Source organism: Acanthaster planci, linkage group LG19 (assembly GCF_054643075.1).
Source record: "Acanthaster planci isolate LZ-2023a linkage group LG19, COTS_SCS, whole genome shotgun sequence".
Classification (NCBI taxonomy): domain Eukaryota; kingdom Metazoa; phylum Echinodermata; class Asteroidea; order Valvatida; family Acanthasteridae; genus Acanthaster; species Acanthaster planci.
The window spans coordinates 9,340,263-9,365,689 of NC_141795.1; the positions used below are offsets into that span (position 1 = coordinate 9,340,263).

The following is a 25,427-nucleotide window of genomic DNA, read 5'->3' on the forward strand; positions in this document are numbered from 1 at the left end:
GGACAGATTTGTAGGCAGTATTACAGTATCAACTTTGCATATGAAGCAAACAGCCAGATTTCTGTGAGTCAGTTTGGTATTCAACCGTGCATGCTGGAATGAAGTGCAGTGTCATAATGGTAGATCATTAACAGCAATGATGTTCATGCACAAGACCTATCAGTGAGGCTGTATACAGGCTCACATGCACTGAACATCTACTGGTCAAGTTGGTGGGCCTTGTTCTCAAATGACCTTGCATTTTATGAATAAAGGAACTGGCTCATTAGTGCAATTTAAACAGGTTTTCAAGTTTTATGAAACAATTAAACAAGGGGTTTGCTTGAATCTTATCTCAGGACCCTTTGTAGGTGTATGTTGTACATATATTTGATATGATATTGTCGGTTACTGATGCAGTTATTAGGTTATTAACATTTCAGATAAAAATGCGTTTTAAAATTGAATTTCTTGTATTGCAATCGTGCATTTCTGTGAAAGAATAAACCAGTGTTAACAGTTCCATGTGATGTTGATCGTGTTCTTTGACAGAATATGCCTGAAGCAATTAAGCTAATTGTTAATCTAGTGGCTAGTGATCCAATGGCGCCAGACATTGTAGAAACGCAGCTTTTGCGCATCGGCCAATTTGTCATCATTCCAGCCCCAGCAGAGATCACGTGAGTTTTCTGTCATATTTTAATGAACACCATAATTATCTTCCCCTCCCTCTCCATTAAAATGAACAAAAAAAATGCTGTTCCTAATAAACCTAATGTGCTGCTGACAACGCACTCATTCACAGAAGTACAATAGCATATCTAGGCCTTGGGTTGAGGGAAATTAAAATTTTCTGAACATAACATAACATTGCCGCCAGAAGGTACAGCTTTGCATCGTACAGTCTGCATTGCTGAGGCCTTGATCCAATTAGTGTGATGATTGGTAGGTGATATCATGGTGATACACAAGATAAGTACAGGTACTTGGAAGTGATATTGGTTCGTAAGCATTGATGTAATTCTTAACGATAACCTAGCTGGAAGTTTCTGCATGAAGTACAAATTACCGTCAATGAATAACATGAATTTAATTTGAATTTTTGTCCATGCAGAACAATGTCAGGAAGACGAATGATGGATAAAGTTAAAGAGGTACAGTGCACATTTCAATTTGTTCAGTTGCCTCTGAGGATAAGCTATAAGCCGTTTAAAATTTGGCAGAATTGGCGGATTTATATGTAAACCACCTTTATTTAAATCATTGATTTAAATCACAATCGAAATCAACTGATTAGAAAAAAATCACTGATTTAAATTTCCGTTAAATTCTTTTGGAAAACAGGCAAAAATGTTTCAAGTTTTCAATTCTGTTCAACCGATTAGTAATTTTTACAAGTTTTGCACATTTTTAAATCCCCCTCTCTGTGAGCCTTTGAGTTTGTAGTATTGATAAGAAGGATGAATGCACAAGTGTTACAGTTTGGTTAGTAGGATTTTTTTTCCTCAATTCAATCGGCTTGTTTGCATTCGAATCAGCTTTTTGGATTCAGTGTATAAATTTGATGTGAAGGATTTATAATCCTGATTTAATTTCACTTCATGTTTAAGTTACCCACTTCAGAGTCTGACATGATAAAGTATCAGCAGCCGTTAACCTTCTGCAAATACAGGTGTTTTATTGAGATTAGAAATGTTGGTCATCAGGCGGTGAAACTAAAACCAATAACAACATGCTCTTGATGAAGTGAGTTTTAATATTAATATCAAAATGTTAATAATATTAATCACAAAGGAGATGGATTACAGACAAAACAAAACCGCTTTTTGCGCACATTAGAGCACCTGAGGTGAAATTTTGTGCATACACTTCATGTACCGTTTCAAATCAATACATGTACGTGTGGTTGGTAGCATGTTCATTACTCATTAGTTATCAGCTAAGATCGTATAGCGCCGAGTACCGGCGCAAGATGGAGAACTTCACCACGAATACATGTAAAACGTTGTAATCGCATAGGCGCCATTTGAGCAAGCGATATGCCTGGGCAGTACACATTACTGCATAGGCGCAGGCGCTGTGGCAGGCACGTGCACCTGGTGAGCCTGCACCCAAGCATTACGGTAAACTGCACAGGCGTATCGCTTGCTCAAATGGTGCCCATGGTAATTACACCTTTTGGGCAGAGTTATCCATCTTGTGCCTTCGGCGCTATATGATCTTTGGTTATCAGACATATGTATGAGCAATCTGTTAACAAATTCTTATGAACTCTAGTTTTGTCAAAACTGTAAAGTTCGGTTTAAAATTGGGTATGCACTTCATCCTCGGTACTGTACAATGTATGTACCAGTACTTGTCTAGGAAGGAAGTCTTCAGCAGGCACATTGTACACGTACTGCTAGGTGCTATACTGCATGTGTTACACCTGAACTTAGACAATATTCAACGTGGTTTGTGAATTTAATCAAAAATTACATGTTTTAAATTGTCGGGTGCCTGGAAGCAAGGACATAAGTGCTTACGACCTTTTGCCAGGCACACCACGAAATGTCTCAATTCAAATCCAGATTTGTTTAATTTTGTAACAAAAGAGATGAATAAAAAAACTTGCTTTTGAATAGATGATTGAGCCGACTTGTCTCCAATTTTCACAAAAATAAAAAAATCTGATTTTTAACCATAAACAAAAATTGAAAAAAATCGCCAACCCTGGAATTTGGTGTTGGAACCAAATTTTCAGCTCGGGGCGGATATGATTGACATTCCTTTTTGCGTGGAATGTTGTTTACAGCCAAGGTCTGTTAAATGAGGTGACAACTTTGGTATCTAGTGACGAGATAATATTTTCTTTCTGCTTCACCTTTCTTTCTCAAAAGAAACTGATGGACAGCGGAATGAGTAGTAATGTGGTTACCATGATCACGAGTCTTTCAAACACCTATACAAACTATGTGACCACCTTTGAAGAATACCGGGTATGTTACTGATTTTTCTAAGTGTGTGCAATGAGTCTTTGGCAAGAATGAATTCACTTTTTTTTTGCAGTAGCTTTCAAACTGGCAGAATTTTGTGATATAAGCCAATTTCATGATTGGTAATTACCAATAATGATATTGGTGTACATCATAAAATTCTATCACTAAGGGATATCATTTATTTTGCAGGAATGTATAGTGCTGATGACACCATTTAAAATCTCTGGCAATAAAGCACATGCCTGATACTCAGATCTTGACAAAGAAAGTTCAGTTTTTCCCTGCCATTAAATTTAAATGATAGGGAAAACAAATTGATAAATTCACCTTAAAATCTCAACATTATTTCTTATTTGATGACTATTTTTCTCGTAGGCTCAGCGATATGAAGGGGCGTCAACCATGTATGGTCCACATACATTAGATGCCTACCTCCAACAGTACTCAATGCTAGCAGAGAAACTGGCTCAAGTAAGGGCTCGAGTAAGGGCTCGAGTAAGGGCTCGAGTTCCAAACCTAGATTTTCCTTAGATTCTCATCCTTTAAAGGGTTACAGAAATAGAAAACATTTAGTTCGCATGAAGTATTTCAAAATAACAATAAATACGTAATCATTTCAAAAACATCATAAATTTAATGTTCACCCCATTAATTGTGACCACAAAACAAATAAAAAGATCCTGCGTTTCCCCGCCCACAAAAATCCCCTTCTGGCCATTTGCACTCCCAGGCTGATTGGATGACGTCATCGCCAGAACGATGCATGTACAATGTACATAGCGCACAGTACATGCAGTATCGCACACTTGCAATAGACAACGGTGTGTTTGATGTAGCTTTGTCCGCAGGCAAACACGGTTTCAGTTCAAGGTAGAAATTAAAAGACACAGTCCCTTTTGATAGAGTTGAAGCTTAAATAAATTCACCATGTATTCATGTGTTCGTAATTTAAGTTAATATCTGTCTGTAATTTTATTTCCAAAATCGTTCAGGGTACTGGTGTGGAAAACCCTGGCCCAGACCCACCATCAAAAGGCCTTCCCGTGAATCTCGATCTTGACAGTGATGCGTTTCCTTCCGGCAAAAGTGTCGGAGATGTAAACCAGAAAGTTGATGCTAAATATCGGCAGGTATGACGGGGTTTGTTTTGTTAGAAAAGTAGTGCCAACATCAGACTTCAGAACTGAAATAGCCGTCAACAGTGTGCACAGGTGCATGGTACCTGCCATTTCATTTCCACTGTGTACTTGGGCATGGTATCTGCCATTTCATTTCCACTGTGTACTTGGGCATGGTATCTGCCATTTCATTTCCACTGTGTACTTGGGCATGGTAACTGACATTTTGTTTCCTCATGGAACCAAGCGGCCAGGCTGACGCTAGGCCAGCTTGTTTCACAGGGATCTGGATCTGGATCAGTGATCCCATCGCTGGCTCGCTTCATCCATTAGGTGGGTTTTGGCGTAAGTGAACCAACGACGGATCACTGATCGCGGTCCTGATCCCCGTGAAACAAACTTGGCCCAGAGGCACCTTGTGAATGTGAAAATTCTGCAGGTTTGCCATTTAAACAAACATTGTATCATGAATTCTCCTCCCCACTTGTATGTAAATATGTACCAAGGACAGGGTGTTGGACTTGAAGGACAACGTTTCCAGGTAGCAACATTGCAGAATGACAGTCTGGAAGAATGCCTCGTTTTAACATTCGCACCTGGGGCCATTGTAGACAATTCGGAATCAATCTTTTCATTTGTTTGCCTATTTGCATATTACAGTTGCACTACTTCAACTGAAGTTGTTGCCTCTGAGACATACTCATTAAACTATAAAACTGCACAATTTATTAAACAATCATTGATTTCTGAGATAAGTGTCAGTTTCACTAACATTTCCTGCTGCGTGGAATTAGCATATGTGGGACGAGTTCCCGGGTGATTTTCAAAATTCTTCAAAAATTCATAACATCTTTACTGGACACTTACACCCACACCAATGACTGTCTAGTGGCTACTCGAATCTGACAGGCAATCTCCATTGACGCCCGAGTATTGCAGCCGGGCCTGCTGCCGAGAGCACTGTTCGGTGTTGTGTAATTTCCTTTGTTCCTGAAATTGGCCCAGTACATTGCTGAATGGCAGTGGTGTCTTTTCAAATGTGGCCAGATTAGCATGCAGTGGTATTGTATCACTAGTCATCACTGGAGTGCTGGGGCACTTTTTTGCAATGAAACTTAAACTTCAACTTTTGGTGTAAGAAGAAAGGACTTTGAGCTTTAATTTGATGCCAAATTTGATGGGAGAAAATGGAGGTTAACTTTGGCTTGTGCTTTATTGGGATGCCCCATAGTAGCTCTTTCTGGTTAATTTCTTTGTTTTTCATAGGGCTCTTTGGCAGAGGCAATCTTCTGGTCTGCTGATCCCAAACGGGGTTCGACCAAGTCGGTAATGACATCTTTTATTAATGAAATTTGCCTCCAAAAGGAATAAGAATGTCAGTCATGTTTTTACCAATTGTGCTAAGTGTTGATACTGTCACCATTGGACGAAGCTGAAATTGATGACAAAACGACATATGTTATGTCTTTTTAAGGTCCATGCGATGAATTTCTCTGAGAAACCGTTTTAACGGTAGTCTTTTTTCTTATATGTATGAAACTTTGATAGTCCTTTTGGCTAGTTTTATTTTTGAGGAGGAGTGCTCTGCTTGAAACATTTAAAATGTTTTTTTTTTCTGGATATCTCAAGAGTGCTGTTGCCGTGATGTTATTTGGGGAAGACGCTTTTCAAATTGTTAACCCAAATTTACTCACGGAAAACATATGAGAAAGGGTTGCTTATTGACTAACCTACTTGTACTCACTCAATAAAGAGCTCTTGAAAACAGTAAAATTCGAGTCACTTTTTTGTGCTGAAATGACTAACATAGAGGTTTCTGACCAGAATGGAGTCAGATTTTTGCTCATGAATGTTGCATTTGACATCAGAATAAAAACGTTTTGATGGTGTATTGTTGGCAAAAGAAATTAAAGATAAGCAAGGATTCTGATGGAAAAACTGGAACTGTACATAAATGCTGATGAAGTTCTTTTCAACATACTTCATAATCTTATCAGTTATTAAATTTTGTTAAAAAGGCCCTTAACTGTGAAGTTTACACTGTTTTCGGAACTGAACAACAAATCATTCTCAGCGAAACAAATCTTCCTGCCCATTTTTGAAAAGCATATTTCAGTAGATGAGGTGGAAGGACACCATGAGATCTTGTATCATTCCATTTCAGCTGGGTACTTCCTTTTTTTCTGTGGAGAAACTAAATGGCACCAACTGGAATGAGATTGCTAACGATGCTGCCTGGGACACAAAGTAAGTTAAGATTGTTCAGATAAAGTCTGTTTACATGGATACCAAAGAGCTTCTACCAATACCCATTAACATTTCCAGTTGAGGAGGTTTATGAATGGCAGGAATTTCCTGGTATGTTTATCGTTAGAAAATTGGCTTCAAAGAGGCCACTTACCAAGTTTCAGTTTTGCAGTTTCGCTTTATATGCACTCCGTTAACACAATTGGAACTATGTGTTTACCATGAAGTAGGAGCAAAATGATCTCCAGTAATGAATTGCCGATGTTCCTCCTGTCATGCTTCTTTAAGCACCATTGGTCTGAAAATGGTATGTTAAAAAAAAACATGTGAGACACTTCACATTAAAACATTATGATCACATCTAACATAAGGCCCAAGGAAAATTTCACCTTGTAAAACATAGGAAAAAGATTACCATAAGATAATATTTAGTCACTACAAACACTCTGTTCAATGGTAAGCTGGATCATACTGCTTACTGTTATTTCACTTGTGAATACTTTTACCAATGCATCGCCCTATTGCCTCAACAAAAACGAAAGCCTATTGCATAAGGTGTTCACATTACCCGAAACACTGTCTTCCAGCAAGACAACAGGCAATCCATCCCAAGTTCCAAAGTAAAAATCTAATTGAAAAGAAATAACACCGAAATTCATGTATTTCTTTCACTTTATGTTCATTTCTTTCCATCTTTTCTCCTTTCGGGTAGTGCTCAAGTGAAGTCAAATCACAAAATTAAATAAAGTTTCCCAGGAATTTTTCATTGAGTCTTCACTTAAAAATTACATGTGACATGTAGTACGAGTGTACTGGTTCTCATTGCAAACATGGAACTATAATAGATATCATGGGAACCATTCAGTAGCACTGTAGTCTTAGTGGCACAGGACCAAGGTTGTCAAGTGTTGTTGAAAATGATCAAAACTAGCAAAATATTGAAAAAGATTTCTAGGAGCTATTTGTGAAAGCAAACATGTCAATTTACATATGTATTCTCTGTTTTGAGTTTTGCAAGGCAAAAACACTTACCTTCGCAGTGAGTACATGCAGGATTTTTGGCCATAATTGCACACACATACAAGGGGGCTAGTTCTACAGTGCTGTCGATTCATACACACATGTACCCACCAACAATACAGACCGTGCCGCCTGCTGATCATTGGTCATTAATTTGCAGTTAAGATTTATACTTTGGACTTTGATTCATTGTCATCACTTCTAAATATGTTTCTTTTAGTTGAAGCAAAGTTTCATTTTTTGCTAAAAGTTCACTGAAAATTTGAAGCAGTTTTTCAATGTTTAAGAGCTCACAGAATATTTGAGAGCCAATTATATTTGGTAAACCCAATCATTTGGTACAGCATTTTGTTGTAATAGCATCGTACTGTATTTGATTTGAAAAATCTCCACCTTTCACTAAACAAAAGGAAGCTCCCTAGAAACCAAAGATTGAATTTGCAAAAGATGAGATTGTCACATATTTCTAATTTTGGCTGCTATACATGTAGTTTGTAGCATGTTGGTTTAAACTTTGACATGACATATCCAACTACGAGAGACATTACTATAACTTGTACCCCTCCAGTTATGCAGAGTTTATAAAGATGGGGGATGGCTATCTTTGAGTTTTTTTCTGTCAGAAAGTAGTAATTTTAGGAAAGGTTTTGAACCTCTAAGATCGCAGATGCACTAATGTTTTTATTGTTTGCTTTTTTATCTCCAGAATCTTTTGGCGAAAGGAAGAAAAAGAGAGCCGTGCGACGGTGCAGTGGATGATCCCGGAAGATGCTGAACTTGGAAAGTATCGTTTTGTGCACAGTGGCTTTTGGAAAAGGGGTGCATTTTCTCCTGTGCAATCATTCCAAGGTCCTTCTGGTGAATTTGAAGTTGTAAGCAAGGATTACCTGAGGCCTACATCCAACAATTAAATGACTGGATGATACAATTATGTCAGTTTATAACTGGGGATTTTCTTCTTGACATTATAGGAAGCAAAACGTTTTTACTTAATTTTTAGTATGATTTTTCAAGTTTTATCATTTGACTTTTACTACTTTGTGCTTTCTATAAAACTGTAAGTGCAGGATTCATGTTACCATAGGCATTTTAGAGAGATCTCATACCGTTTTAGCAATTGAAAGCTGTGAAGAGTCATGAAATGTTATTGCCATTGTCGCAACCCATCTGCTGAATGTTTCAGTCCTGAAGTTATAGTTCGCCAGTTGCACGCACATGCACATTTAAACAATAGGTCAAATCTAATAGGTTAAAGTTAATCCACTGTGGGACAAAAACTTCCTCAAGCCCCAGTGTTCTCTTTTTGTTGCTTCATTTGCCCCTGATGCTGTCTTCATAGATGTTGTTTTATCATCTCTCATATTCTCTGCCATTCTTAGAGTTACTTGGTCCATTTGTGGTCACTGATTCTTACCACACGTCCTTCTCATCTCCATTAATTTCCTATGACCTTTTCCATAAGAATTTACCCTCTTGTGATTCACAATGTCCCGTAGAGTAAGTACATCATTCTTTACATTACCCTCTGTGCTCCTGCTAACTTTTGTTTTAACTCTCTGAATTCGTCTGTGCTCCATATGTCTTTGTGATCAGGATGTACTGATCACAGGCATCTACATGTCTGAAAAAGTGTTACTGGTAAACGCCTCCCATTCTGCTTCAATTCTGGCCATAACTTCACTTAAATCAAAAGCCCCAAATGTTATCATTATGCCTTTACTCATAGTGTGACACTTGGAAGGAGGGAGGAAATAAGAATTTGATAATATCAGTTCTTTGTCTGCTGTGAGCATAGACATGTGTTTGTGCCAAAGCTGCAATCAGTGCATGAATTATCAAAACCTGATTGACTGAATTTCGTTGAAACAGCTCATGCATGTTCATTTTATTGTAGTTGAAGATTGACGTTTTTGTCTCCGCCTTGGGAATATAGTTGCTTAAAGTTTGGAATAATTTGTCTGACAAGAAATATGATCTGTAGTCTGCCAAACAAAAATAGATTATATATCCTGCTAGTTTTGTGTCAAGTTTGGCTGTGGAGTTCAGGTTTGGCTGTAGTTTATGGTTCTTTTTTTGCAACCCTCCCTGTGTATGGGGTTAGGGTTTGCACTGACTTGGCCGGCTGGCATTGCTTGTCAAGTAGGACATTCTATTTAGGGTCAGTCAAGCATAGGCGCATCTCGTCCTTGGTTGGACCGAGAATGTTATACTCGACCGGTAATGTAATACAAACCTACGCTATAACAAAAATTGACTGACTATGAAATAACCCTCGCGACCAAAAGACCTTTTCATTTATAAATGTATAATTATGCACCCGTGCACAAATGGCCTTGGCGGCAACAAATGTGAGCGGGTCATTGAAAACGTAAAGGGGTGCGATTTTGATCATTTTCTCTCAGGTTTTCTGGCTTTGTTCAGTTTTTTCTTCAGAAAATCCCATTCATCGTTTTTGCAATAAAACAGCACGAAAAGAGAATGGATTAGATAGGGCAATCTCATGCGCACGGGAAAAATTACAATTGTAAAGTCGTTTTACAGAGCACTGAAAATCCCGCTTGGTTTGGTTTGGTTTTTATTTCTATACATCATAATTACAACATATAGAAACAAGAATACCAGATTCCGCATGGAGACCCTTCAGACGGTCTCCCAATCTCTACAGATTCCATGTTGGGTCATTTCCATAGACTTGAAAGATGCCCAACTCCACATTCCGATTTACTCACGAAGCTACGAATACCTACGCTTCCTATACAACTGGGACCTCTTCGAATTCACAACTCTCCCCTTCGGCCTCTCCACTTCACCGAGAGTGTTCTCAAGGGTTGCAAAGATTGTTGCCACTCACCTTCCAAAGTGGGACGTCATGCTGTTCCAGTACCTTGACGACTGGCTGATTGTCGGCAGATCGTTCAACAAAGCAGAGGTTTCTACCTGCCTTACTTTCGACATCACGAATCGCCTGGGCTTCATCATCTACCACATGAAGTCGAATCTCACCCCAACGCAATACCCGACGTATCTGGGGACATCTATTGACCTTCAACAAGGCATAATCTCACCAACGAGTGAATTCATCGACAATCTTCTCGACTGTGTGAAAGTCTTTTCTACCGAGCAGTCTGCTGCGGCCCGCGCCTGGCTCCGTCTCCTCGGCTTGATGGCCAGCATGGTGGACCTCATCCCCCTCTGCAGGCTGTACATGCGTCCACTACAACTTCATCTCTTAGCGCTCTACAAGCAAAATTGGGACTCAATCTCCATGTCCCCATATTGGACTTCATCCGCCCCCATTTCCAGTGGTGGTTAGTGAAGAAACACCTCGCTCTGGGAGTTCCCTTCCCCAAGGTGAACCTGGAAATAACTATAACCTCGGACGCTGCTCATCTGGGCTGGGGAGCCTCCCTACCGCCGCTTCAAGCATCGGGAACATGGGACCTCCAGCTCCAAGGGAGTCACATCAATATACTGGAACTTCAGGCTGTATTTAACGCACTGAAAGCTTTCCACCGAAGCATCATAGGCAAACGCTCGGACAACTCCACAATAGTGTCATACATCAATTGCCAGGGAGGCACGCATTCTCCTCGTTTGTGCCTCCTGACGAGACATATTCCTTTGGGCCCAGGATTGTGGCATCCGCCTCCAGGCGACTCACATTCCTGGTGTCGACAACTCCATCGCAGATGCTGTCTCTCGGGGAAAGGTACATCTCATGGAGTGGACTCTGCTCACCAGTTTAGTCGAACAGATCTTCGCCATAATAGAGAAACCGTACATCGATCTTTTCGCCTTGGCAGAAAATGCCCAACTGCCAGTGTTCTGCACCAGATTTTACCACCCGCAAGCCTGGGCAACAAACGCTCTTCAAATCAACTGGGAAGGGATGTTGGCCTACGCTTTCCCTCCAGTATCCCTAATACGGGCAGTTCTCTCCAAGATTGAGCGGGAACGCTGCCATGTCCTTCTCATCGCCCCGATGGTTCCCGCATCTGACCAGACTTCTCGTCCAGGTACCGGTGATCCTACCCAACAAACTGCATCTGCTACATCAACCGAAGTCAGGCGTGCTTTACCCTCATCTAACGTCACTGCACCTGACCTGTTGGCTACTGTCAAACAGTCCTTCAGATCAGCAGGACTTTCTAATGAAGCTGCCGAAATGGTCCCGAAGTGTCAACGCCAGTCTACTCGCAGCATCAACGACTCCAGACTACGATATTTTCCTTTGTGGTGTTCAGAGCGAGGTCTTTCTCCGACCGAAGTTTCTGTGACTTCTAAAGCTGACTTCTTCGTGCACCTGTTCAAATCAGATCTCCAGGTTTCAACTCTCCTTAACTATACCGGTCAGCCATTGCGGCTATACACGAAGGCTTCCCAGATGGTTCGACCGTGTCCGACAATACTGCTCTGACACATCTACTCCGAGGAATGTTTCTTGAGCGTCCCCCAACTAAGAGACTAATCCCGTCATGGGACTTGTCAGCTGTTCTCCAACTGCTTGCTGCCCCCCCTTTTAGCTTCTCAGCGACGCATCGTTGATCAACTTATCAGTGAAACTGGCATTCCTACTAGCAGTTACCACCTCACGGCTTGGCAGTGAACTGAAAGCATTGTCCATCACAGATGGCCACAGTCGATGGGAACCCCATGGTATTCGTCTCATCCCAACGCTTGGGTTTCTCAACAAGAACCAGTCAGTTTCCTTCCATCCTCCTCATGATTGCAAATGAACGACATGATCTCGCATAATGTATACGGAATTCCCACAAATCAAAGTAGTCTGACTTTGAATTTCCTCCAATCAAAATAATAAGGGAGGTATGAACGATGTGAAAACAAGTCTTGCAATTTGATTGGCTGCTACTTTTTGGTAGATGAGCTGATTCGCTGTCTGCATACGGTTTGCAGATTCGTCAAGTCAGGGTTTCTCAACTCACAGTAACCAGTAGACACAAGAGGGCGCAAAGCAAGTAACGCCGCCCACCCTCCATATCAAAAGCATAAACGCAGACAACGTCACGGAGGATCCCGACTTGAGTCAAACCTAGCAATGGTGCGACATCTGCGGTCCATGGGAATTACCATGGGATAATGTTATATACACCACATGTTGGGTAGGAAGGCCCGCCAAGTAATTAGTTATGGATAGCAAAGGCCGGGTTGGACAACAGACAATACAAACTTTAAAACAGGAGTCAGATATATCCCACCATACAAGAAAATAATCAAAATAATTTAATTATTGATTGGCTCTCAAAAACTTGACGATTGACAGAGAAATGAATGAATACCGAATCTGACAAACAGTCTGGCACTGTGAATAGTGATAATATGCAATGACTTTCACATTTTCAATACCAGATGATAGACATGAATTAAAAACCCCTATGAATATCTGAATTTATACGTATAATTTATTATGCATGTAGTTTAGTTAGCCTACGTGTAAGTTCTTAATCTGATTGACTCGGTTCAGTTCCATTCGGGTCAGTTCAGTTCCCCAAACGCCAAGCTAAATCTGTCAAGCACACCAAACACTGAAGCAATATAACCAAGAGACCAACCCAGGGTTTAGTTCTACAACGATAGTACAGTGCTATATGCATATCATGTGGGAGTGCACTACATTCGACCAAGTGAGTGAACGTAAAAGTTCGCCGCGAATTCAGTCGACAAATCAACGATAAAATTCACATTTTTATAACCAAAATATGTACTCAAGATTCACACAGAGACTAAATTGGTAATGCTGCGAGAATGTGAGCCGATGGTTAGGCAGGAAATGCCCTATTTAGCTATTAAAATTATGCATTTTGTACGAGGAAAATATCCACAGCACTCACAGTTCGGTCTGGAAAGGGGAAGAAACTGCACGTACACACATACCAAGACGGTGCATCACAGATAGTATCGCGCGGCAACGGAAAGTTTAATTATAAAGTTTGGTTTCTCAACTGCCTTTAAAAACCACCAAATACATTCTCACAAAAACAGTTATTAATTATACAACCATAAATGCAGTTTCTAGATCAAGACCGATAACATGATTACTTCTTCCTGAACGGAATATGTTAATTACTAGAGGATGTTTACCAATGACGTAATCGTCTTGATTCAGTGATTAGGCTTGTAACCCCCAAATAGCCAAACCTGCAGGATCTCTGAAAGCCAAACCATGCACCCCCTTTAGTGGTTTTTTTACATCCCATAATTGTTCTGCAAAAATCATGCCAATGAGTCTTATTGCTTGACGTCTTTGCACGATTTAGAGCGCTGGCCTTGTTAGCACCCTGTGGCTGAAGTGGTTATAAAAGGCTCACGCTGCCAGCTCACGCTGCGCTGCCAGATCGGTCTCTTCCGTTGGTTGACTGCTAAGAACCACGCACGGGCAGATCGGTGTCTCTGTAAAAGATCGTCCGGCGCGGGAACAGGCTAGGAGATTGACAGCGCCGTAGGTTAGTTTCATGGCAACGTCTGTCCGTTAGAGTGAAGCAAGACCCAGTCAGCTTCGGTTGAGCATCCCCACCACTATATAAATTTTCAGCATTTTAATCGTTAGTTGCCAGTATTTCGAGTGATTACTTATTGACCAGCTGTATATCATAAATTATAAGCCGAATCACCTGAATAGGGGAGCACTTTCACTAATCAGAAGAATCCGGCCCATGTCATTGTTGCACTTTGTGTCAGAGTTTCCCTCAGAAGGCCTAACCTATAGGTTGAAGCCCCATCGCTAATCTGCCGAGTAGCGAGCCTCTAGTGTACCAGGCAGCTTTGGCACCTGCAGCAGACTGCCTCCAAACGGACCTGTCCCCCTCGTCGCCTCTTCAGCCGCTCGTTGGGTCGGCCGAGGGCAAGCCAGAGGCTCCGTCGACGGAGACCGCCACATTACTCTGGTCAATAAGCCTTTTGTGAGTTAAATTTGAGTAAAATCTTGTACACTGAGTGACGTGATTGCACATAAACATAACAATTTGAATTCTTCAGACTAATAAAGACGCTGTTTCTATACCGTGTGATTCGGGGCAAGCTTTCGCACAGCGACCACCATCTCTGGAATGGACTGGTTCCTTTGTGCCCCTCTTATCTATTGGAAAACCTGGATTGGGGTAAGGCGTCTCTTATGTATTTGAGCAAAACCTCCAGAAACACGAGGTATAGAAACAGTGTCTTTAGTATGGAGAATTCAAATTTTTAGGTTCACGTGAATTTAAAGAACTCAGTGTACCCGATTTTATTCAAAAGGCTTATTGCAAGTCGTCAATCACTGGGTTTTCTGATTATCTGGGCATCATATGCAGAAGGTTATTTTTAATACCCCGTCCTCATCAGTTTAATCGCTACTGTAAGGAAGTTGTGTTACCCTTTTGGGCCACGCCTCCCTTTCCAAGTGAACCCAGTCACTTCCTTCGGGCCGGACTCAAACCAGCGACCTATGGGATGACCCAGAGTGAGAAAACCAAGAACCGCAAGAGGTGGCATCCACATATGATGTCCGTCCCATGAGGAAAGGATTATCTCAGGGCATTTCGATGACTTTGCTGTCAGTTACAATACCCATTTCCAGTCCAGAGTAGACGAGAATGACCAACAATCTGATTCCTGTTCAGATAAAGGCTCTATAGCGTTGCCATTTGTTAATGACACTGAGCAGTGCCCAGGAGGCCAGGCTGCAAGAATAGAAGAAAAGACAACATCTGGAGGAGATAAACCGTCAGTTTGAGGAAGAGAGCCAACTTGACGACGAGTTGAGGTGATTTGATGATGCACCATGAGGTACGGATAGCTGCTGAGGAAGAAGCACTTGCAGCTTGAAGACGGACAGAGAAAAATTGACGGAGAGGCCCAGCGCCGGAGAGAACAGCTGAACAGCAACTCAACCTCACCGGGGAGAAAGACAGTATTCTCCTATTAACCGTTCAACATCTGCCTTTCCGATGTGACCGTCAATCAGTCAATCTTCAATTGTCCGCAAGGGATTTTCCTGACACCATTAACGCTTAAAGAGCGGAATCCGCCCCCCTCAACATTTTTCCAATATCGCAGCAGTGCATTTTTTCAGGAGTTGAGCCTTTGCAGTCATTTTGACACCATTTTTGCAAAAATCGAACATACCGTTCTCGCGCAGCGCGCATTTTTCCGAGACTGGTCAGCCAAAAATTTATACTTTTTCCACTGCGGTGCTCAATGCACACGCACTGGCACGCATGTAGCCACGAACTTCAAATGACCGTAACAACAAAAGTATAGGTCCGATTGAGTTGAAACTTCACCTTTGTAATGATAAGGAGTGTCTATGCATGCATACGAAGTGTCCAAAATTGGGCATGGCACAGTCGAGTTCCGGGGGGGGGCGGGATCCGTCCCTGGCTGTGAGATGGGTTAAAATAACCCGGCTCTTTGAGGGTTAAAGGAGCTTTCATCGCCGATAATTTATTGCCTGTCAGATTATAACTATAGCCAGTTAAAGCTCTGTAGAAGCATTGACCACACCTACGTGGAGTTGCACTGCCTCTGATCAATAATGAAGTTCCTTTGACGCTGATTGGCTCCAACTACTCCGATCTCATAACCCTCCAGCAACTTGTGAAATTTGGCTCCAGTGGAGCGCCAGTGGCTGTCTGCACCAAACTGGGTAGGAGACTCCAAGGAACTGCCAGAGTCCTAAAGGAGCAATTGAGTGAGCAGAAGTATTTGAAGATTACCATTTCCGAAGAGAACCATATGACCTCATACAGTAAGTCGAAATGTTGTGGAAAGCTGATGTGATTGTAACCCGTTCCAAGCAGAACCAGTATGCAGAGGAACTGTTTGAAGCAAATCAGTTTGCACCGAGGGAGCTCTACGCTATTCCTCTTGCGTAGTAATGATGGCTACCAGTTCCAAGCTGACAAAGAAGCAGTTCTCCCAACCTGAAGCGCACCGAGAGACGACTCCAGAAACAGCCTGACCTCGCTAGGATCCACAAACAGATTCAGAAGCTATTTGATGCAGGCAATGTGAGAGTCCTCAGTGATGAACAGCAGGCTGAGAAGTCATGGTACTTTCCACATCACATAGTTGAAACCTGCAGTAAACTACGTTTGGTGTTCAACTGCTTATTTAAACATGATGGAAAGGTTTTGATTGAACATCTTCCACCCGGACCCGAGTATGGAGTATCCCTCCTTGGAGTCCTCCTCAGATTTAGGTAGCCCCCGATGGCAGCAATTTCTGGGATATCCATCCGATGTTTTACCAGTTACGACTTCTTCCAGCTGATAAGTCTCTCTTGAGATTCATCTGGCGGAACAGGGACAGAGAATCTAACCCTGATGTCCATGAGTGGCAGGTTCTTTCGCAACCTCTAGCCCCTGTTGCGCCTTCTTTACCCCACTAAGGCATGTACTTGAACACCAGAAGGGAAACAAAGAAGTTGCGTGTGCTGTCCAGCAATCCTTCTATATTGACAACTGCCTGGACAGTCTCTCTGTGCTAAAAAAATGGTCCTGAAGATACCCACAATGCTTGCAAGAAGTGGCTTCAACATTCGTCAGTGGGCAAGCAACATCCTCTCAGTGGTGGCAGGTACCACCTGCTACCAGAGCAGACGGATGAGACTTAATGTTTTTGGCCAGAGTGACACAGCAGAGGCCACACTTGGGCTACGGTGAAAGTGTGATACAGATGACCTTGGCTATAAGCATCGACCCGTTACTTAGAAAATGCTCAACCTCAGAACCGTCTACAAAATCATGGCCAGCTAAAATGATCCAATTGGTTTCTTTGAACCCTTCACTGCAAGAGCCAAGTGTCCAGGATCTGTGGATGTCAAAGAGAATCTGGGATGACCTGATAGAGTCTGGAAATATCCTCAACAGATGGCAAAATGGGAACGCAAACTGGCTGACCTACCACAGCTTCGTCTGCCAAAGTGTTGCACACCACCCAATTCAGCTTCAGTGCATGTACTTTGCTGGCTTAAATCCGACGCAGATACAAGGTGTTTGTCGGGACACAAATAGCAGAGATACAGTCTCTGACAAATGCAAGGAACTGGCGTTACGTCAGTGTCAGACTTCAGCCTGTTTTATTGTTGATAAATTAAAGGTTTATTTTCCCAAACGTGCATGTGTTTCATTGGTTTCCCAGTTTTGGTTGTTTCTGAAAACTTGCGCAATTGATCTTGATCTACTTATTTTAGCCTCTGATGTCATTAATTTGCATTTAACACAAGGTATTTGAGGCTTTAAGTTGTAAATTTTGCACCTCTGTGGCAAGTACACCCAGCTGGAATCTTTCAATAAGCCATTTGCGAGTTAAATTTGAATAAAATCTAGTACACTGAGTTATGAGATTGGACATAAAAGTAGCAATTCGAATTCCAAGGTTGCTATATATATCTTGTGATTCGGGGCAAGCTTTTGCATAGCCCTTCTTATGTGCCCTTCTTATCCATTGAAAACAGTTTATTGTTTCAAGGCGTCTCTTATGTAACTAAGCAAAGGCTTGCCCCGAATAACGAGGTATAGCAAGTGCTTTTAGTATAGAGAATTCAAATTGTTATGTTCGCGTGAATTTAAAGAAGTCAGTGTACAAGATTCTATTCAAATTTAACTCGCAAAAGGCTTATTGGTCTTTGATTAGATGCACTGGAGTGTAGTCTGGTGTGTATAGAGCAGAACTGTGCCTGTCAGACTACTATGCTACACTGCTTACTGGGGCGGGACAACTGTCACCTCTTGTGGCGGACCCAGCAGACCGGCTTGATCGGAGATCCATGCCTGGCCTAACCCCACAAATATATTTATTAACCGTGCGCAAAGATGAATGTCTATCCAGACACAAGGGAGGATATCAGCTAACGAACGGCGGACTAAGCCTAGGTGAAGTTCGTTGGGTGGAAGTTTACCACTAAGTTAGAAAAGACAATAGAGCAATTAAGACAATGAAAGGAAACCTAAATCAGCGACACAGGCTTTCCAAGGCCAATTATTCAAGTAACTTTTTATTGCAATAATAAATTAATGAGGTATATAAATGACAAGGCTTATTTACAAAATGTATTTTTGCGTTGGGAAGATGTTAATTTATATAACGGTTTTGCCCTTACCCAACGTATATATTAATAAACACTGTATGCTCAGTGCTTGTCCGAGAGCTTGCGAAAAAAGTCACAAGCTTACTAGATGTCTGCACTAGTAAGCAGGAGGTCGTGGGTTCGAGCCCCACCCGAGTAATAAACGAAACAAAAGGATAATTATCCTCACAGCGATCTTAACACATCAAGTAAACCTCAAGGCCAGCTAGCACAATGATAACAGGATTGCGTTCCAGCCGTAACCCCACTAACGGTGCTTACAGACGATAAGCAATCAAACAGCAAAGACCACTAGTTTGCAGCCCTGGTTCACTACGTACACTCAGCTCTACCATTAACTGATCTAGACCCAATGCAGCTCACTATCCACACGCAGCGCTCCCGGTGCAGCGTCCACGCTACCCCACAGTCACAGCACAGGACGGTACACAGCGTTCTCCGCGATTCTGCCACAACACGACCTTCCAGTGAACTGTCACCATGTTACAATAGCACATGTAGTATTGCTACTTAAGTTGCTCGGATTGACCTTCAAGAGTAGAACTGCTTCCCAAGTAATGAGACTCACTTAAGGAATGACTAGTTGAACCACAAGGGTCTTGGGGAGGAAAGCAGGGCTGGACCGGATGGGCCATGAGGCAGCCCACCTGCCTTATAAGGAAAAGTCAGTGTTCATTAATTCGACTAACCCTACCCTCAAATCCGAATGAACCAAACATATTCATGCACGCTGTATTAATATTCAAAGACTAGTAGCCAATACCTAATAAGGCAAGGAAACTTGTAGGATGGATGAAAAATGGAATATCCAGCAAATGTATAAAATCCCTATGAGCTCTGGCAATCGGGCAGAGAGCCGCACATCGAGCCAGCCGAATAAATCACATCAACTACAGTACAACTTTGTCCCAAGTCATCCTCTTGTGTCGATCCATATAACTTGGGTTATATTATTGAAAATTCGTTGTGGTTTTGCGAGCGTTGAAAACTTGATAATCAAAATTAAATATAAATACAAAACAATAATAAACGACGCTACAAAAATTTACACCAAAATGACAACAGCTAACTTCAGACAGCATGAGCAAAATAACGATTGATAAATTAAATGAGATTAAGATAACAATAAAATCTGATGGATCAATGATTAGGACTTTGATTGCACCTGTACCTGTACATTCAATAAACGTACCAGACAGCGATTGAGAATGTCAGGACACTCTCAACCACTGCCCGATAGAACTTCACAAGTAGACCTTGGCTGACCCGGAAACTCCTCAGTCTTCTGAGACAAAACAGACGTTGGTGGGCTTTCCTTACCAAGAAATCACAGTGGGTTGTCCATTTTAGATCGTTAGTCATATGTTCGCCTAAAAATCTAAAGGAGTCAACCCTTTCTACCTCAGATGCATGGATACACAGTGGCTGAATATTACTGAGATTTCTTCTGAAGTCAATAATGATCTCCTTGGTCTTTTCAACAATTCATCTGATTGTCGTAACACCATTGAACTAAATGGTTAACTCCATCATGATAAGAAAATTCGTCATTTAAAATGCAGCCACCAAGTGTTGTATCATCTGCATATATCACCATAAAATTGTTATCAGAGTGGGTAGCGCAGTCATGCGTTAACAGTGAGTACAGCATAGGTGAGAGAATGCAGCCTTGTGGTGTTCCTGTATTCAAGACAAGTGATTTAAAAAGATGACGTCCTATCCTTACCCTTTGTGAGCGGTCCAATAAAAAATCTAAAATCCACTGACAAACAGAAGGATTAAGATTCTAATGTCTAAGCTTATCATAACGTTTACAAGGTGTGATAGTATTAAAAATCGAACTGTAATCCACAAATAGAAGTCTACAGTAATTAGGAGTATTCTTGTCGAGGAATTGTGACACTTTAAATACAGACCAAACTTAAGGTCAGGCGGTGTAACCAAACATTGGATAGACCTAGTGCCAGCCTTGTCCTGCGCGCGGCCTGCCAATATAAAAGGCAGGGCCAGCCTTGTGCAATTCTCCCCTTTTACCTGGTGAGCTCTTGTTCGCAGCCTTAATTCCCTGATGCATTCTCTCAAGTGGTGTTGTATTGTAAGCGGTTTGGGGATTCTTCACTTACGCTGTGCGTGTTGGTTTGTTAATCAAAGTTATCTTTCATTTTTTTCATGTCCTCAACTGTTCAGCTCAAAATGAAAGTTGGCTCATGTTTTGAAACTGAATAAATTGTCGAAATACAAAGTCAAGCCAATGTCCAGATTTGTGATTAATTGAAATTCCAGTTCTTTCAAGAATTGGGTTTGATATTTGACTTCTTAGATGAGTGCTGCAGTTCCAAGTTTTAGTACATCACATAATCCTGGAGCCACTGTGGGGTTTTCATAGTGTGACGTGGTCTGTTCAGGTTGGTTGGCTTGGTCAGGTGGTGTTTGGACCTCAAGGACTGGCTCTGGTTCTGGAATGAGCACCAAGTGGCAACGGTTGCGGCGATGCTCCATTCCTTGGATGTTGACAATGTAGGAGCGAGGAAGGCCTGCCTTTCGATCCACCTCTTCCACCGAACTCAAGTGCGCTTTGTTACGGATTCGCACTGGGTCACCTGGTTTCAGTTCACACAGCTGTCGAGCCCCATGCTTCTGGTCGAAGTAAGCCGAAGTCTGTCTGCGGGCTTCAACTGGTGTGTGTTGCCGGTCTTGGGTTGAAGATTTTGAGGAAGCGTCTGCAATGTGGTACGTAGTTCTCGACCCATGAGTCGGCTTGCAGGACTCAGATTAAGGCCTGGAATTGGTGTGGATGGTATGTCAGCAATGCTCCCAGTGGATCAGGTTGGTGCAGCATTGCTTTAGCAATTTGCACTGTTTTCTCAGCCATTCCGTTTGACTGAGGATAGTGAGGGCTGGAAGTGCAGTGCTGAATGTCATATTCTCTCGTGAATTCTTCAAACTTAATGAGGAGTTGTGGGCCATTATCAGTGATCATCAAGTACTCCAAATCGGGCAAAGATAGCCTTCCAATAATATTGATCACTGCCAGTGATAATGGCTTGTGAAGTTGGTGTACCTCAATCCATCTGGAGTAGTAATCCACTACATGTACTACTAAATAGTGTCTACGCTTTACTTCTGCGAAGTCACATGCAAGTCGCTGCCAAGGTCTGTCTGGATGAGGGGTAGAGATCCGCGGTTCTGCACTTTGGGCCAGGTGCCTGGATTCACAATATATACATTCTCCACGTATTGGGCAACATCCATGCTAATACCTTGAGCAGCTCAAGCTCTGCACTTGAACATTACCTGGTGACCTTCGTGGATTCTTGACAGCATCTCTTTTTGCCTCTTTGCTGGGATTACAGTGCAGTCTCCAAAGGTGAGGAGTCCGTGAACAAAGCTGAAGTCGTCTTTGGAGTACTTTGGCAAACCATTACTTACGTATGATATCATTGCAAACAGTTTTTTGTTTGATCTCCTCTAACTTGTTCTGGGAAACTGTCCAGAGAGTAGTGACCATACAGACATGTGTGTCTACTTCGTTAGTAAGGTAATCGTCGTCAGTGGCTGTTGTCTTCAGAGGAGCCCGAGACAGGATATCAGCCACTAAGAGAAGTTTCCCAGGTGTGTACACAGCAGTGTAATTGTACTTCACGAGGCACATGAGGAGCCTTTGATACTTCAATGGAGAATCGTAGAGGTCTTTATTGTTGATGAGTGGAACCAGTGGTTTGTGATCAGTCTGAATGCTGACACGGAGGACTCGTAAGTACACGTGTAACCTTTCGCATGTCCAAACCGAAGCCAACAGCTCTTCCTCTATCTGGGCGTACTGGCGTTCTGGTTTGTTGAGGCTTCTTGAGCAGTGGGCCACTGTTTTCCTGTATTAATCATCTTGTTGCTGCATAATACAGTCGTCCAGGCATCTTCACTGATCAGGGTTGGCTTTGTCGGGTCATAAAAGGCGAGGGCAGGTGCTGATGTCAGGAGTGTCTTTATCTTGCGGAAAGCTGTCTGCTGCTGTGGTCCCCACATCCAGCTGACATCACTCATTGATTGGTGCAGCAACTGAGGATAGAATCTGGCCAACCAATTTACCATGCCCACCAGACGTTTCACTTTGGTTTTGTTGATTGGCGGTATAATCTGGATAATGGCTGCTATGTTCTCAGGGTCAGCTTGGATGTCTTCCTTGTCCAGCTTCATGCCAAGGAAGTTCACCTTTGTTTGGGCTATCTTGCATTTTTCTCGGTTAAGCTTTAGCCCAGCACTCTACGATTCCAAGAACGCGTTCGAGTCGCTTGTCATGTTCTTCTTTTGTGCGGCCAGTGACTAGCACGTCGTCCATACCACGTCCCCTGGATTTCAGACCAAGTAGCCTTCGACGACTTTGGGCTTTCAGTCCAGTCACTGGCTGGAATGTTCCGCTCCCTAGAAGGAAAAAATGGCTATGAACTCAAGTGCGGTTCCCATGTGGACCGACTGATCTGCAAACTACCAACAGGATATCGTGATAGATTCGTGGAACACTGCATCCATTAGGGTATTCTGAAAGCAGACTCCGACCAAACCTATACCCTAAACCATCTTGCTGACTGGTTGCAAGTACAGTCACGAGCAAAGCGGATCGCTGGTGAAGCAGCAACAGTCTACAAAGAAGATAACCCCAGACAAGAAGGGAAAGACAAGTTTCCCCGCAAGAAAGGGTATAAGCCTACCGCTGTTTTCATGGCTGATGACAGAAAACAGACAACGGGAAAGTTACCTTCACAACAGTCACCATCAAAAGACAAACGTAAAGCCTTCTGTCCACACTGCAACAACCATGACCACTACGTGAATTCAAGGCGCTCAAAAACCAGCAAATAATCAAATGGCTGAAGGAAAAGTCCAGATGCTGGAAATGTGGGCACACCCATAAACCTGAGCAATGTACATTGAGAAAACCATGCAACACCTGCAAGGAGATCCACTTGATTGTACTGCATGACGCCATTCAGCAAGGAGCAAGCAGAATCTATACTGTTGGAGTGACGACTCAGATGACTTACCTAGACCCCATAATATCATGTTAAAGGTCGTTCCAATCACCCTCCACGGTCCTGCTGGCAAACTTGAAATACATGCTGTACTTGACGATGGCTCCATGAGAACAATGGTGCTCAAACATGCAGTCCAGCAACTGAACCTCACCGCGAAGAAAGACTACATTCTCCTATCGACAGTTCAACAACTGCCTTTCCAATGTGAAGGGCAATCGGTCAAGCTCCAAGTGTCCACGAGGGAACATCCTGACACCAAGTACAACATAAAAGGAGCTTTCACCGCTGACAGTTTACGCCTGTCAGAAAATGCCTATCCAGTTACAGCTCTTCAGAAGCGTTGGCCCCACTTACGTGGAGTTGCACTGCCTCTGATCAACAACGCAACTCCCTCGATCCTGATTGGCTATGACTACTCCGACCTTATCACCCCACAGCAACCTGTGAAAATCGGCCTCAGTGGAGCACCAGTGGCTGTATGCATCAAATTGGGTTGGACATTTCAGGGACCGGCTGGAGTCCTGAAGGAACAGTTCAGTGAGCAGAAGTACTTCAAGATTACCATTTGTCAAGAGAACCATGACCTTACGCAAAGTTTAGAGATTGTGGAAGGCCGATGTGATCCCTTACACTAGTGAGAAGATTGTTACCCGTTCCAAGCAGGACCAGTATGCTGTGGAACTGCTTGAAGCAAAAACAGTTCGCATTGAAGAAGGAGGAGTTCTGCGCTATGCCAAACCCCTCTTGTGCAGGAATGATGGAACCCACTTCCTTGCTGGCAAAGAAGCAGTTTCCCCAAACCTGAAGCGTACACAGAGACAACTCCAGAAACAGCCTGACCTTGCAAGGATCCACAAAGAGCAAATCCAGAAGCTACTTGATGCAGGCTACGTGAGAGTCCTTAGTGATGCAGAAGCCCAGCAGACTGAAGAGTCGTGGTACTTTCCACATTGCATTGTTGAAACCAGCGGTAAGCCACGTGCGGTGTTCAACTGTTCATTCGAACGTGATGACAGGTGCTGAACAACCATATCCTACCCGGACCCAAGTATGGAGCATCCCTCCTTGGAGTCCTCCTCAGATTTAGGCAACACCCAGTGGCAATATCCGGGGATATCCAAGCAAAGTCTCCTACTAGCTGACAAGCCCCTCTTGAGATTCATCTGGCAGAACATAGACAGAGCATCTAAGCCTGGTGTCTATGAGTGGTAGGTTCTTCCGTTTGGCACAACCTGTAGCCCCTGCTGCGCCTCATTTGCTCTGCAAAGGCATGTACTCGACCACCAGAAGGGTAACGAAGAGGTCGCACGTGCTGTCCAGCAATCCTTTTACGTAGACAACTGCCTGGACAGTCTCCCTCAGCCAAAGCAGCTAAAAACTGGTCATGAAGATACGCACACTGCTTGCAACAGGTGGATTCAACATTCGCCAATGGGCAAGCAATATCCCCTCAGTGGTGGAAGATCTGCCAGCTGCTGCCAGATCCGACGGATTTGACCTTTGGCATGTCTTTTGTCAGAGTGACACACCCGAGGCCACTCTTGGACTGCAGTGGCAGTGCGATGCAGATGACCTTGGATACAAGCACCGACCCATTGCTTATCAAATGCTCAACCTCAGAACTGTCTACAAAATCATGGCCAGCCAGTATGATCCAATTGGTTTCCTTGCACCATTTACTGCAAGAGCTAAGGTAATCGTCCAGGATCTGTGGAGGTCAAAGAGAACCTGGGGTGATTCGATAGAGCCTGGAGATATCCTCACCCGATGGCACACATGGGAACATGAACTGGCTGACCTACCAAAGCTTCGACTGCCAAGGTGCTACACACCACCTGAAGTTGACACCAAGACGATCAACCGAGAAGTCCACATCTTCAGTGATGCCTCAGAAAGAGTCTATGGCTCGGTCGCCTACCTGCGCACTGAAGGTCACAAAAGAAGCATCCATACAAGTTTCATCCTCTCA

The 25,427-nt window shown here is 42.8% G+C and overlaps 2 protein-coding genes across 2 annotated transcripts in view; both read left to right on the forward strand.

The window, feature by feature from the left end:
• Positions 1-9,821, forward strand: part of LOC110984971 (putative neutral ceramidase C) — a 28,395-nt gene extending 18,574 nt beyond the window's left edge. The window contains exons 12-19 of the mRNA XM_087149163.1: positions 532-659; positions 1,094-1,133; positions 2,859-2,957; positions 3,333-3,428; positions 3,950-4,087; positions 5,342-5,401; positions 6,240-6,322; positions 8,049-9,821. Coding sequence (XP_087005289.1) covers positions 532-659; positions 1,094-1,133; positions 2,859-2,957; positions 3,333-3,428; positions 3,950-4,087; positions 5,342-5,401; positions 6,240-6,322; positions 8,049-8,253 — 849 coding nt within the window. The 3' untranslated portion in view covers positions 8,254-9,821. The remainder of the gene's footprint in view (positions 1-531; positions 660-1,093; positions 1,134-2,858; positions 2,958-3,332; positions 3,429-3,949; positions 4,088-5,341; positions 5,402-6,239; positions 6,323-8,048) is intronic.
• A 150-nt stretch (positions 9,822-9,971) lies between these two features.
• LOC147796001 (uncharacterized) lies at positions 9,972-16,016 on the forward strand. Its single transcript, XM_087129967.1, has 4 exons — positions 9,972-10,517; positions 10,646-10,828; positions 10,974-11,358; positions 15,952-16,016. Exons 1-4 carry the CDS (start codon positions 9,972-9,974, stop codon positions 16,014-16,016), a joined length of 1,179 nt encoding a protein of 392 aa, XP_086986093.1.
• Positions 16,017-25,427: the final 9,411 nt, after the last annotated feature.